General features: G+C 35.7%; 2 protein-coding genes across 5 annotated transcripts; both read right to left on the bottom strand.

The window, feature by feature from the left end:
* Positions 1-220: 220 nt before the first annotated feature.
* On the bottom strand, positions 221-4,446 carry LOC119996567 (putative GDP-L-fucose synthase 2). Of its 4 annotated transcripts, none has more exons than XM_038843248.1 (3): positions 4,296-4,446; positions 3,192-4,167; positions 221-521 (listed from the first exon to the last, which is right to left on the bottom strand). In XM_038843248.1, the coding sequence occupies exons 1-2, from the start codon at positions 4,312-4,314 to the stop codon at positions 3,197-3,199; spliced, it is 990 nt and encodes a 329-aa protein (XP_038699176.1). In that variant the 5' UTR covers positions 4,315-4,446; the 3' UTR covers positions 221-521; positions 3,192-3,196. The 4 variants fall into 4 exon arrangements, with proteins under 4 accessions (XP_038699176.1, XP_038699177.1, XP_038699178.1 ...); XM_038843249.1 differs by lacking the exon at positions 221-521 and adding an exon at positions 1,254-1,680; XM_038843250.1 differs by lacking the exon at positions 221-521 and adding an exon at positions 2,550-2,566.
* A 526-nt stretch (positions 4,447-4,972) lies between these two features.
* Positions 4,973-7,145, bottom strand: LOC119996569 (S-adenosylmethionine decarboxylase proenzyme-like). The gene is made up of 4 exons (XM_038843251.1): positions 6,957-7,145; positions 6,694-6,849; positions 6,589-6,605; positions 4,973-6,376 (listed from the first exon to the last, which is right to left on the bottom strand). Exons 2-4 carry the CDS (start codon positions 6,829-6,831, stop codon positions 5,233-5,235), a joined length of 1,299 nt encoding a protein of 432 aa, XP_038699179.1. The 5' UTR covers positions 6,832-6,849; positions 6,957-7,145; the 3' UTR covers positions 4,973-5,232.
* Between the last annotated feature and the right edge of the window lie 6,860 nt (positions 7,146-14,005).

Raw genomic sequence — 14,005 nt, 5'->3', positions numbered from 1 at the left:
CTGATAAAATATTGTCCCGCTGTAATAATATTTTGGAGTCTGAAATTTTTTTACTTTTAAAAAAAATAAATCATAGTATTCGGTCTATAGAATCTAAGTTTGAAACAAAATTCAACAAAGACGTAACACTTCTAAAACAGTTAAATATAAACACAAAATATTCTATATTTTGATCGCAAGTACACTCGTTCCTCGGTGGGAGGGTTCAGTGGGAGGTTGGTAACTTGGTAGATTGTATCTGTCAATTAGAGTGCTAAAAATTGCAGTCTGCAACATGTGTGATTGAAGCTATTCTAGGATTTGTTTGCGAGCCTAAACAAGTCCCTTTTGTGTTCTTATTTGCTTATAGAGGAAAAGCTATGCACTTGCCTAATGCCTGATCTACTTCAAATCAACAATAATGGAAGGAAACTCGATAATGTATCAAAAATCTTGCACCCAGATAAGGAAAAACTCAAATGCACTTTACCTGGTTTCCTCTCAATCTCATACCTTCTTTGTGTTTCAGCCAGCTCAGTTCCCTGTTAACATATACATATAAAATTATAGAATGACTTCACAATCTCTACTTACTGTTGAAGTGATAAAAAAAGAAATTATTGAAATCTCAAGTAGACAGTTAAGAGTATGAGGAACTATGGAAATCTCAAGTAGAATAGGCATCTACGAAATGGAAGTTAGGGTAACAGGGAAATAGATAGTGAATCAGAAATTGCTATTCACTTTTCAACTCTTAACTTTCTATGATCACTTAATTGGAGATGACAAATGAACAAACACATGTATTTTATAAGACCACAAGCATAAAAATGTTTGTAGTGTAGTGAAAGAGTTGTATGGGTGTAACCAAAAAGTCGCATGTTCAATTCTTGAAAAATAGTATCTTTACATATTAAGTGGGAATCGTTTATGTACATTTTGCATATCCACTAACCCCGCTTGCTGCGGAGCCTTGTGCAAGGATGTAGTTACCCTACAAGTTACAAGCATAATATGGAACATTAAAATAAACTCCAAAATGATGCACACACTTTACCAGATGGGCCACATCTCATTTGTTCAATGGACAATATAGCAGAAAATAGTTGGACAGGAAAACGAATCGCATCATTTGATTGTAAATTGTAGTTATGAATCTTTAGAAGAGAAGAAAAGCATGGCATAATTTGCTTCAATTTTTTTTAAAAAAAAACTCTTTTATTTCTTGTTCTTTCCTGTACTCCGTCAGTGTACAGGAAAAGACACTACATACAGGCTACAGCAATAGGCCAATAGCAGGGTATCATAGTTGAACATTTGTCTCCATATCTCACAGAGCCTCTGCCACTCTATATCCATCATCCATGCCACTGGAACCCACAAACAGCTTCGCTATCTAAAGGAAAGGATTCTTCTAACTTTATTTATCAACTAGAGTCCTTCAAAGAAAAAGAGAAAAACAAAAGCAGGACCAAGGGAAGAAAGTCTCTAGATAACATCAATACCCACACTAGTGGATTGAAACAGAACTAGAGATCAATAAACCAAGCTTCTTGAATGTTTTTCGCCTCCTATATTAGTTTTCTTTGGCAAACAGAAGATTCTAGCAGCTTAGGGCGATCGATGATACCAGTCCATCATCAACTCCAGTGAGGAAATACGTCTACATTCGACTCTAGAAACAAAGATAACTAGCGAGCCCTGGTATGATTTTATAGCCAGAATGGCATTAGTTAAATAAAACTTAATACATTTTTGCTGCCTTAAAGAGTATTTGATACGAAAAACCGACTTTTGATGCAATATAGATGTATTCCTCATTCATACGTACATTGATGTAATGGAAATCCTAACTTGCACTGAGGAATGTGACAGTATAGAATGGAAAAAAGGTACTGCTTGTTTAACTGAAGCATATGCGAGGAACTTACTAGTTTTTCATAAACAGGTGGACCAGAAATACAATGAGAGCATGTATAGCAATGCAAGGAAGGAAGGAAAGGTTTCAGTATCTACATTTCAAGAAATCTCAAGGTTTCAGTAGCTACATGTATAGCAATGGGTATATGCATAAGTCTAGGCTTATTCCAATATAGTGAAACATCATGATCTTAGACTTAGAACAATTTGAATCAGAATTATCATCTACAAATATGTGGATTTTTGAGGCAGGGAAGCATGTATGATCAAATGCCATGTGTAGGGGGGTTTAGAACTAGTAAGTAACATCAACACTGAGCATGACATAGCTTCCAAAAGCACAACAAACATTTTCTTTAATGGACAAAGAATGAAAAACATATTTAGGATCAAGGCAACACATTATTTACTTATAGTTGCTATGGATAATTTCAGTCAAATGTAAATAAATTGTCTAGGCAGCAAGAATCCAAAAGTTTATAATGGAACGGCATAGTGCTAACTGCTAAGAAAGGAATCACATCATTTTATCTACGTGTTTATATTCTCAAACCAATCAGAAGTTAACAAAACTGCTAATATTCAAGAATGACTAAAATGAAGAGCGAGTATCGAAGAAAGGAAAGGCTATATGTCTTGGACACAATTGCATAGAGTGTCATCGCTTCTGCTAAATTGAAGATATATACATATTAAATGAATCTGATGCAAGCTCATGTAGTCATATTACTCTGCCAGAGGCTTAAGAAGAAATGAATAACATGTTTACTAGGGGAAGATGTTCAAAAACCTAGTAAAACAGTGAGGGAAGAGGCATCATCAACATTGAACAATGCAAAAAGTCAACAACAACGTTCAAAATAGAGTTCACCACCAACAACCATAAAAGTTATAGGACAACAAAAGACAAACTCACAACATTGAATCTGAAATGCCCTAGGAGACTAAACACTATAGCAGATTGGCTCCTGATTCAAAAGGGTCGAAGAAAGCAACATTTTTTTTTCCCTTTTTTTGAATGGAAGAAGCAACATTTGTTCAAGAAAAAATAGTGAAAAGCATGAATGACTAGTATGTTTTCGGTAGTTCATAGATTACAATTCTTATCCAGGATTTAATAAATATTTCAATTGCCAGTGATAATAAGTTCAACAATAACAAATCAAATTCACCATGATTATTTCAAGAGAATTTATCACATATTAGATGAAAAAATACATAGTACAGAATAAAAAAACTTGATGATATAACTTACACTAGAACAACAAGTACATAATCGGGATGTATTGCACCTGAATCATTTCTTGATGTTCTGGACATTCTCCAAATACCATTTGTAGGTATCCATCAACCCATCCTTGAGCCCTGTTTTAGCGGTCCAACCCATTTCGGCAATCTTTGAATTGTCCATCAATTTCCTTGGAGTTCCATCTGGCTTCGATGAGTCCCACACTAGCTCCCCTTCGAATCCCACCACCTCCTTCACCAATTCAGCCAACTCCTTGATAGTAACCTCCGTCCCACTACCCACATTCACATGCTCCAAACCACTGTAACTGTCCATCAAGAAGACCACTCCGTCCGCCAGATCATCCACGTGCAGGAACTCCCTCAACGGGCTACCTGTACCCCAAACAACGACCTCCTTCGCTCCCCCAACCTTTGCCTCGTGGAAACGTCTCATCAGCGCCGGCAGCACGTGCGAATTCTCCGGGTGGAAGTTGTCATTTGGACCGTAGAGATTCGTAGGCATTCCAGAAATCGCATCGAACTTGTGCTGAATCCGGTAGGCCTGGCACATCTTGATGCCGGCGATCTTCGCGATTGCGTACCATTCATTGGTTGACTCCAGGGGGCCAGTAAGTAGTGCGTTCTCCGGTATAGGCTGAGGGGCAAATTTAGGGTAGATGCAGGAAGAACCGAGGAAAAGAAGCTTCTTAACACCGTGGCGATACGAGGAATCGATGACATTAGTCTGGATCTGGAGGTTGACGGCGATGAAATCGGCAGGATATGTATTATTGGCGTGTATTCCGCCCACTTTGGCAGCCGCTAGGATCACGTAGCTAGGGCGCTCGGTGGCAAAGAAGGCGTCCACGGCGGACTGAACGGTAAGGTCAAGCTCGGCATGAGTGCGGACGATGATGTTGGTGAAACCGAGGGACTGGAGCTTGCGGACAATTGCGGATCCCACCAGGCCCCGATGCCCGGCAACGAAAACTTTTTCCGATTTGTCGGATAGAAAGGAGAAGCCCGACGCTAGAGATTCTGCAGAGATAGTAAGAAACTAAGATGACTAATTTTCTGAAAATATGAAAATTAGTGAGAAAATACGGTTCTTCCATTGATTTCTCAGCAAAATCAGAAACAGAGAGACACTGACAGTGCGTACGTACCATTGTTGGCGCCTCCCATTAGCAAAGGTGAATTCAAGCTTGGAAGCAAGAAAGTGTTTGCAGACAGAGATGCGGTTAGTACTACTCATCATTCAACCGCAAACCAAAGGTATTAATACTATTAGATTTGGGTTACGGCCCACTGGACTAATCTGGGCCCAAGATATACCGTGATCAGTTTTTGGATCTGGTGAAGGTACACGTTTTAGTGTGTTCATCACACACACACATTGGACTTGTTGAAACTTGAGGTTGAATTTACGTAAAAGATGAAAAGGGGCAGGAAACTTCTCATGTCAAATTCACTAATCCACGATGATCATGGATCATGTGAATTGTTCCAATTGTCGGCATTGTTTAACGTAGATTTTAAGAGATTAATTAATAGTCACACTATTTAATAACCCTGTACATTCTGAAAACGTCTATTGGGATGTATTATAATCCATGAGAGATGAGATGCTGCCTAATTCTTCGCCATCTACAAGGCATGAGATCATGGGAGATGATCTTTCCATGAACTTGCATTACTACTTGCTTTGTACTTCATTCAAAATCATGAATTGGGCTGTGGGCCATGTAAGAAATCTTAGCTCATTAGGTTCAATGTTTCAAGTTTGAATTACTACCAATTACATTGGGCCCAGGCCCACAAACAACATAGGCCTCAAAAAAACTGATGAATGTTAGACAATCATAAATGATATCAACAGTCTCCATTTATTTGAGCCTAACAAACCCAGACAAGTATGGTCTCATGGGCCCAAACAAGATTGAAACAAATAAAAACATTTCATACAAAATCCCAATTCCAAACACGCAAATTAAAGAAATAATTAAAACAAATACACTCGTTTATTACCATGGAAGGAAAAGCCTCCCAGCTAAATGCTGTGGACGAGACTACGACTCAAACCGACACACTGATTGGCTGGCCTCAGACGGAGGAGACGCAACGACACACCACCACCGCACCACCCATGTCTTCCTCTTCAGCTACCTCCTTCCAGCAAGACTTTTCGCTCCCCTTAACAGCAGCTGTGCGCAGTGCGCACACCTCACTCTTCGCCACGTACGTTCGGTACACCACGCACCCTCCACCTACCAACTCTTGCTTCACCAAATTCTCACACCAGTATCCCTCTACGTCAGCGCCCTCCATGGCCCACTTCAGAGACCCACTACCATGGCATGTGACCGCTACAGAGAACTCGCTTGGACTGAAACACTTGAGCACCCTATTGACCAGTGGCTCCAGCTTAACCGAGCCAGTGTCGAACCCTGCAGCCTCATAGCTGGCATAACTAAAACCGTCCTCTGGAGTCACGTGAACCGTAGAAAAAGCCGTACCCTCTATTCCATTCATAGAGTACCCACACGGGTCAAATTCAAAATCGCAGATCACGTGAGTGGGGATGATGTCACATATTCCGGACAATTTCGTCATTTCCTCCGTCGAATCAATTCCCTGTTTCTTGAAGAAGACGGACGCCTTTTTACCGTCCAAACCGGTCATACACATCTCAAGATTGATGCCATCCGTCGGATTTAGTGGCTTCTGTTTTGATGGCTCTTTCGTTGCCGAGTAAATATGCCAGTTCCGCTTCGGGGAGGCAGAATCGCCAATCACATACGCCTCGGCATTCATGTGTCCGAAGAATTCATTCAATGCAGAGACTTCCTCCGTAAAGCTGCGGTGAGGGGCAGGTTGGTAGTTTGGAAAGATAAAGCTTCCCCGGGAGTATTTGACACTCGAAACAGAGAGTGAGAGCGAGTTTGCCAGTTGGAGAACCGGAGGGATTGACAGGAGTAGCTTAGTAGTGCCGCATGTTTTGAGTATGATTTTGAGAGGGTATACGAAAAGGCTCGACTCAGATAGCACGTACGAGTCGAACTCAGTGTTGGAGAGCTGAGCCACAATGGTGCAGCAAGCAGGTTCAAGGATGGAGTCAATCTGGGCTCGAGTGAGAGCGCGGAGACCTAAACCTTCCGGATCCTTGAAAAGTGGTGGCTCTAAGAAGGAGATTTCAAGGCGTTTTTCAAAGCCTTCAAACCCGATCGGGGAAGGAGGTGGAGTTGAATGCAGAGACGCATCAAAGGCCATGACTCGTAAGGTGTTTAGAACACAAGTGAGGATTAAAAGTGCTGTGTCGAGTAACTAATTCAAATGGCAAAGAGATCGAGATTTGGATTCCAGTCGTTCAAAAATCGCAAGAAAAGATCGAAAACAAGAGTGCAGAAAACAGAGATCCTACTCTACTAAAAAAGACATTTGTCGTTGAACTCGTATCAGGAAGGCTTCCTCACGCACTGCAACAAAAGCAAATCAAAACAAAATCAGACACTGATCGCTGTATTATATTTTAAAATTGTCCTATAAAGAGAGTGTAGAATTTACGTTGGAATAAGCAGCAGATCGGAACTTCTCAATGCCACCGTTGGGACGAACGTCTTCAATGATGTAGCCGAGAGGTGCTTCGTATTGCAGGGAAACACTACTACTGCTAGATTTCTTCTTCCCACCTTTGGTCTCCATTAAAACATTCACGCTTCTCTGAACCAAATACAAAACAGCGTAACCAATTATATTTCAACCGATAAAGGCACAATACCAAACCAGAAAATTCTTATAAACGAAACCCTAGATCTATATATACTTACAATTAATCTGATCAATGGCAGCAAAATACACAGAAATCTTTGAAGAGATCACTTTCCTTCGATCGAAAACGAACCAGAAAATCTCAAGATAACGAAACAGAAAGGGAAAATCGAGGCGAAGTTATGCAGAAACACAGAAAAGGCGAGAATCCAAGGAATTCTGTTTGAGTGCCGAGAAGAGAACGGAAAGAGCGCATTTATAGAGCTCAAAAGCGAAGGGTTAAGAAGCCAATGGACTCTCGTATTGAAAATACGATTATGCCCACAGTCGCTCACGTGCTAGGGTTCCAGAGAAAGGCACATCCGCATATTTTCCAAACTCACCTGCAAACTGCTTTCGAGGAGCGTGTTAAGCACGTTTTGCAATTTATGGGCAAGGACACATTGGCTCAGTGAAAACGAGGTTGGCAATCATCTGTGAAGACACGCGCATTAGTTCTCGAAAGGTGCGAGTGGCTCAATGAAACTTCTACTCTATCGTTTATTTACAAGTTACAATCACCTGCAGGTGCATCCATTTTACATAACTGCAATTTTAGGCTCATAAATTAACTAAAATATATATTTATTAAAAGTACTGAGTTTGAAGAAAAAAAAGGCTAAAATATTAAATATGTCCTTAGACTATCACATTTTTCTCTATTATGTCCTTAAACTATTTTTTTTCTTCATTCTATCTTTAAACTATTATTTTCCACATGATTTCTCTCCTCAGTCAACTTTCCGGTGTTGACTCCGACGAAAATGCTGACATGTCATCTGTACTCCAACGAGATTGACATGTGGATTTATTTTTTAATTGATTTAACTCCACATGTCATCATAAATTTTAAAAAAAATAAAAAAGAAAACGAATCAAAATAAAATCAAAACTGAAATCAAAATAATCTAGGGAAAATTGAAATCAAAATAACCCAATCAATCTTCACTACCAGAAGCCACCAATCTCAATACAGTCACCCTTTCACTCCATTGTCAGGATGATGAATCATCACTACTTTTGTGACTTTGCCACATCTTGTTGGTTATAAGTCTCCGCAATCTCGTCGATTATAGTCTCCAAGTGCAGTCGAAACTGTCGTACAGGTCGCATCAATCACCACCACCAGTGCCCTTCTCTACAGTTCATCCCTTTCTCCATCTTTCTGTGCAACCAGATCTATGTTTACAAGCACTTCTTCCAGATCCATGTTCACATTGGGCATTGAAAGTGGATCTCAACAATGTCCCTGCTGTTGAGCCGGAGTTTGCTGTTGAGCAAGAAATGGGTTTGTTTCAAGGTTTTGTGTAGGTCATTTTCCACTTTGTTGGCAAGCACTGAAGTAGAAAGGTCTTCGTCTTTCCAAGATAAATCTTGTTTTAAACAGATCTTGTTCTAACAGATCTTCATAGATAATTTGTAACTTCTTTTTTTTAAACCTTCATGGGTGGAAAGAGAAACGAATTAAAAAAATTACACTGAAGCAGGTTTGAATTTTATTTTTTAATTAATTATACACGTGTTAAATGAAAATTAGTTTTTTTATTTTATAATCACATGGATGCCACGTCAGCATTTTCGCCGGAGTCAACACCGGAAAGCTGACTCAGGATAGAAACCATGTGGAAAACAATAGTTTGAGGATAGAATGAAGAAAAAAATAGTTTAAGGACATAATCGAGAAAACTGCTATAGTCTAAGGACATATATAATATTTTAACCGACAAAAAAATGTTGAGGTTAGGCGTCCGTTTGGTAGCGTGGTTGAACTGATTTTCAATACTAACGGAAAAACTATGAAAAAAACTGAGTTTAAAGTTGTATAATATGATGTGAGGTGTTTGACAAACTAAAAGCTGACTGCTAACGGAAAATCTATTGAAATAAAAGTGTTATCTTAAAATGTAACATAATATTTTATGCTTGTTTATAATTTTTAAAATAAATTTTGTTATTAAATTTAATCTAATAAGTATAATTTAATATTAAAACTAATTTTAATTATAATATTATAAATATTTTTAAAATTAAAATGATTATCGGAGTAGTTAATAATATTATAGTTTAAGTATTTTTTAATTTTACCTGAATAAGTTAATAATACTATACCGAGAAAGATGGAGCTGGAGTTGATGCCATGAAACAATTGGGGAAGAGAGATGATGTCAAAAAATAATTAGCTATAGACCATAGAGGGATGTTGCGTTGTATGAGATGGGATGAGAGAGTAGAAAAACTTTGACAAAGCGTCGAGAATGCTTTTCATCTAATGGATATGAAGATGACCTTCGTAATCATGTATACAGTTTAAAAGGTAAATTTATATGATATTATTATCGATTAGAAAAATAATAGAGATTCTCCTTACATATTGTGATTTGTTATGTATTATTTTATTGTATTGTTTGTCTCTATTAAAGTGTCCACCATGTGTAGGTTTTATTGCCATTAATATTATCATAATGCAAATTAAGTAATAAACATGTAGGTTTATTTATTGATTTAGGTCCACTTTTGTTGCTTCACCTGCCCCAATTTGATTCCCTCTTCACCCTTGACATGTGAAAATTTAAGGGTGTGTAAAGAAGACAAGTTTACCCAGAATATATTCATTTGCAACACTCTGAAATCGCATCCTTATCGTGCTTCTCAACCCCGACCTTTGACCCACCTTGACATTGATCTCTCACCACATCAACATCGAAATCCCGTTGATTGCCTTTTCAAGTCGATATGACACTCATTCTACCTTTTACATCTCTAAAATCAATCCCGATACTTGTGTCAACCTTGCCCCTGACAAAAAAACTTTCATCTAGACATTTCTTCACCAAACCCGCTATGTCAGACCTTACTTCTGACACAAGAAACCAGTTCTTTTCATCAGACCTAGTACTGACACACCTATGCCACAAATCTTCCCTCTCTCTAATGGTAATCTTGGCCAACATCTTGTGTATTTAAAGGATGCGTGTGCCTCCAAGGAAACTATTTAAGCCAACATATTTTAGGGTTGGGAGGATCTTCTTCTCCCTCCCTCTACTGAACTTATCTCTTGAACTTGCAAGCGACCCTAGCGAGTTAGAGACCATTTTACACTAAATAGACATAAACCAAAAGTATCATATGTGATAGACACACTTTTTTTTCATCATAATCGCTATTGACTTGATCGTCATAGACTATTTGGTTGGCACCCCACCGATGTTCAAGGTCCTCAATTATCAACTTAATATCTTTTTTGTTCACTTTTTTTTTTTTTTAAATCGTAAAAGGATAGAATGCATTAAATGAGTTATCAAACTCCTTTCTTTGGCCTTATCACCACTAATAAGATAGAATATAAAAGCAAAGATAGAAAATAATTCAAAAATAGCAGTATCGTTATATATATATATATATATATATATATATATATATATATATATATATTTATATGGAACATTCATGCAGGATAAATTTATGAGTTAAAAGATGATATTTGAAGGCATTTTCCTTCATTTTCACAATATTTGGAGAGACAAAAGTATATTTTCACATTTTTGTACTTGCCAAGCAATTAAGCAATGGAGCAAAAAATTCTTCCATTTTCATTTTTGCTTGGATGTGATGAAACAAAATTGAATAAACAATCTTGCATGTAAATTTAAGTTGTATGATCTCTTGTGGTTTTCCTTTCTAATCTGTTTTTCCTTTCTCAATGAGCATAGCAATTTTCATAGTTTGTATCTAGTGTCATCATTATGGAGTCAAATCTTGAAGCTGGCTTGCTACATGCATGGAGCAAATTGAAATTAATAACTTATGATTTAATAATAATAAAGGATAATCATATTAATTTAAATAGTGATAAAAAAAATCATCAAATCACTAAATTGTGATTTACGTAGTGATGAAGGATAATCATTAAATTATTAGACAATATTTACATAGTGACTAAAGATAATTATAAATGGTTATTAGTGCTATTTATATATCAAATGTTTGCATTTAAAAATATTTGTATTTTAATTAATATGGAAAATTCAAATATATTTATGATTACTACCAACCAACGACCAAGACATGATAAAAATTAAAGTTAGTATTATTAATTATTAATTTATTAGAATGGCATTCATAGAGGTGACATTAGGCGCAATTATTGTATTTAGTGATCAACAATATATAAAGGTAATAGATGTTTACGTTTACATTTAACATATGTGTATCTTAATTAATTTTTTAAAAGAAGTAAATGATAGAAATCAAGTATAACTAAGATGACGAAAAATTCATAATTAAGTATTGTTATTATTATCGTGTAGAGTTTTAAAATATTTCATCACAATTTAAAATTTTAAACTATAATTTAAATAGTGATAGAGTAGAATCGTTTTTAGGTATATTTATATAACTAAGATTTCTAATCATTACCAATTTCATGTGAGCTTTAATTTAATTTTTAAAATATTAAAAGGATTAAAAGGATTTTCACAGAGATAAAGGATAATCATATTAATTTAAATAGTGATCAATAATATATATATAAAAGGTAATAGATGTTTACATTTAATATATGTGTATCTAATTAGTTTTTAAAAGAAGTAAATGATAGAAATCAAGTATAACTAAGATGATGAAAAATTAATAATTAAGTATTGTTATTGTTATGGTGTAGAGTTTTAAAATATTTCCATCACAATTTAAAAAGTTCAACTATAATTTACAAAGTTAAACTATAATTTAAATAGTGATAAAGTATAATCGTTTTTAGGTATATTTATATAACTAAGATTTCTAATCATTACCAATTTTTTCATTAAAACATGCATGTGAAAAAGGATTAAAAAGTCCAAATATTTTATGGTTACTCTATTTTAATTTGAAATTATCAATTTATTATTTTCATAGAGATAAAGGATAATCATATTAATTTAAATAGTGATCGATAATATATATAAAGGTAATAGATGTTTACATTTAATATATGTGTATCTTAATTAATTTTTTTTTACAAAGCAAATGATAGAAATCAAGTATAACTAAGATGATGAAAAATTCATAATTATGTATTGTTTTTATTATCATGTAGAGTTTTAAAATATTTCATCACAAAAAGTTCAACTATAATTTAAATAGTGATAGAGTAGAATCGTTTTTAGGTATATTTAATAGAGATTGTGCATACATTTTGTGATTTGCTGTGTATTCTTCTATATTGTATTGTTTGTCCCTTTTAAAGTGTCCACCATATGTAGGTTTTATTGCTATTGATATATATTGTCATCATGCAAGTAATAAACCCAGAGAACCACGAGTAGCTCAAATGACACTCATATATGTAGTATCTCATAGAGGAATCAAATTCGAGTCTCCCCATCACCTTCCCTTAGATTAAAAAAAAACATGTAAGTTTATTTATTGATCTAGGTCCACTTTTATTGCTTAACCTACCATAATTTGTTTCCCTCCGCCATTGACATATGAAAATTTAAGCACTCTAAAATGGCATCCTTAATCGCACTTCTCAACTCCGACCTTTGACTCAGCTCAACATTGATCTCTCACCACATCAACATCGAAATCCTGTCGATAGCTTTTTCAAGTCGATCTAACACTCATTCTACCTTTTACATATCTAAAGTCCATCCCGATAATTGTGTCAACCTCACTCCTGACAACAAAAACCTTCATTTTAGACATTTCTCCATCAAACCCACTCTGTTAGACCTTGCTTTAGACACAAGAAACTAGTACCTTTCATCAAACCTAGTACTGACACACCTATGCTACAAATCGTCCCTCTCTCTAATGGTAATCTTGGCCAAACACCTTGTGTATCTAAAGGATGCATGTCTTTCCAATGAACAACTTATCTCTAGAACTTGCAAGCAATCGTAGCGAGTTACTGGCTACTTTACCCTAAACATACATAAACCAAACACATTAGTTACGATAGACGCATTATATTATTTTTCATCACAATCGCTATTGACTTGATCATCAGAGACCATTTGGTAGGCACTCCAGTATCGGTGGCTCGATTATCAACTTTTATTCGTTTTGTAGATTGTTACCGGTCCCTTTTGAATATCCTACAACTCTCATAAATAGGAATACTCATTCTCAACTAACTCGATTGACTATCAACTCTGAATAGTATAACTAAATAGGACTAGATTTTTTCTATCAATTACTGATATAGCAAGAGCTTTGAAGGCTGAAGCTTTCAAGTCATACAATGTTCCTTTGTACAACTTTCGCAAGCCTTTTGATATGGGATGTGCTATCTCACAACTTTTATACATGGATGTTTCAATCAAAGTGTCTAGATTCAGATTGTAAATTTGCATACAATGCATCTCTTGTTAATCAAAAGTGTCTAGATCCACCAATTGCCGCAGAAACTGAATATTTTTGGTGGAACTTTGTTCCTTTTGTGCTTTTCACTTTCATATGAATCCTTATTTAAATTTAGGGCTGTTCAAAAAAACCGTCCAAATCGTAATTGGCCAAAACCGAATCGATTAGTCTGTTTTTTATGATAGAAAATTACACAATTCTCTACTGAAAATCGAATCAAATCGACAGAAAACCGACCATTTGATCGGTTATATTTATATCAAAAAATTCAAAAAAAGGAACCAAAACCGACCGTGAACACTCTTTATTTTGTTATGCATTCTTTAATTGTGGTGTTTGTCCCTATGAAAGTGTCTACTTTTATTGCTATTAATATTGTCATATGCAAGTTTATTTATTGATATAGGTCCACTTTTATTGCCTAACCTGCCCTATTTGATTCCCTCTTCTCCTTTACATGTGAAAGTTGAACAAAACAAGATTAGGGAGAATATATTCATTTAAAAATTGTTTTTCTTTCGGCATTATTGGGTCATTAGGGTCAAACTATTCTCGAGATATGGGATTTGCTTAATTAGATTTTTGGATTATGATAATCTTATTTAAGCTTAATTATTACTTTATTGTTAGATTTTAATAGCAAATGCGTCGTGTAGCAACAAAAGTAAATTATTGTATTTATTTGCTAGTTGGATCGCACTAATACGGGTGAATGTATACTTTA

The sequence above is a fragment of the Tripterygium wilfordii genome, chromosome 4 (genome assembly GCF_013401445.1).
Source record: "Tripterygium wilfordii isolate XIE 37 chromosome 4, ASM1340144v1, whole genome shotgun sequence".
In the NCBI taxonomy this organism is placed as follows: Eukaryota; Viridiplantae; Streptophyta; class Magnoliopsida; order Celastrales; family Celastraceae; genus Tripterygium; species Tripterygium wilfordii.
The sequence above is the reverse complement of the archived record's forward strand: the minus strand, read 5'-3'. Positions and strand labels throughout refer to the sequence as shown.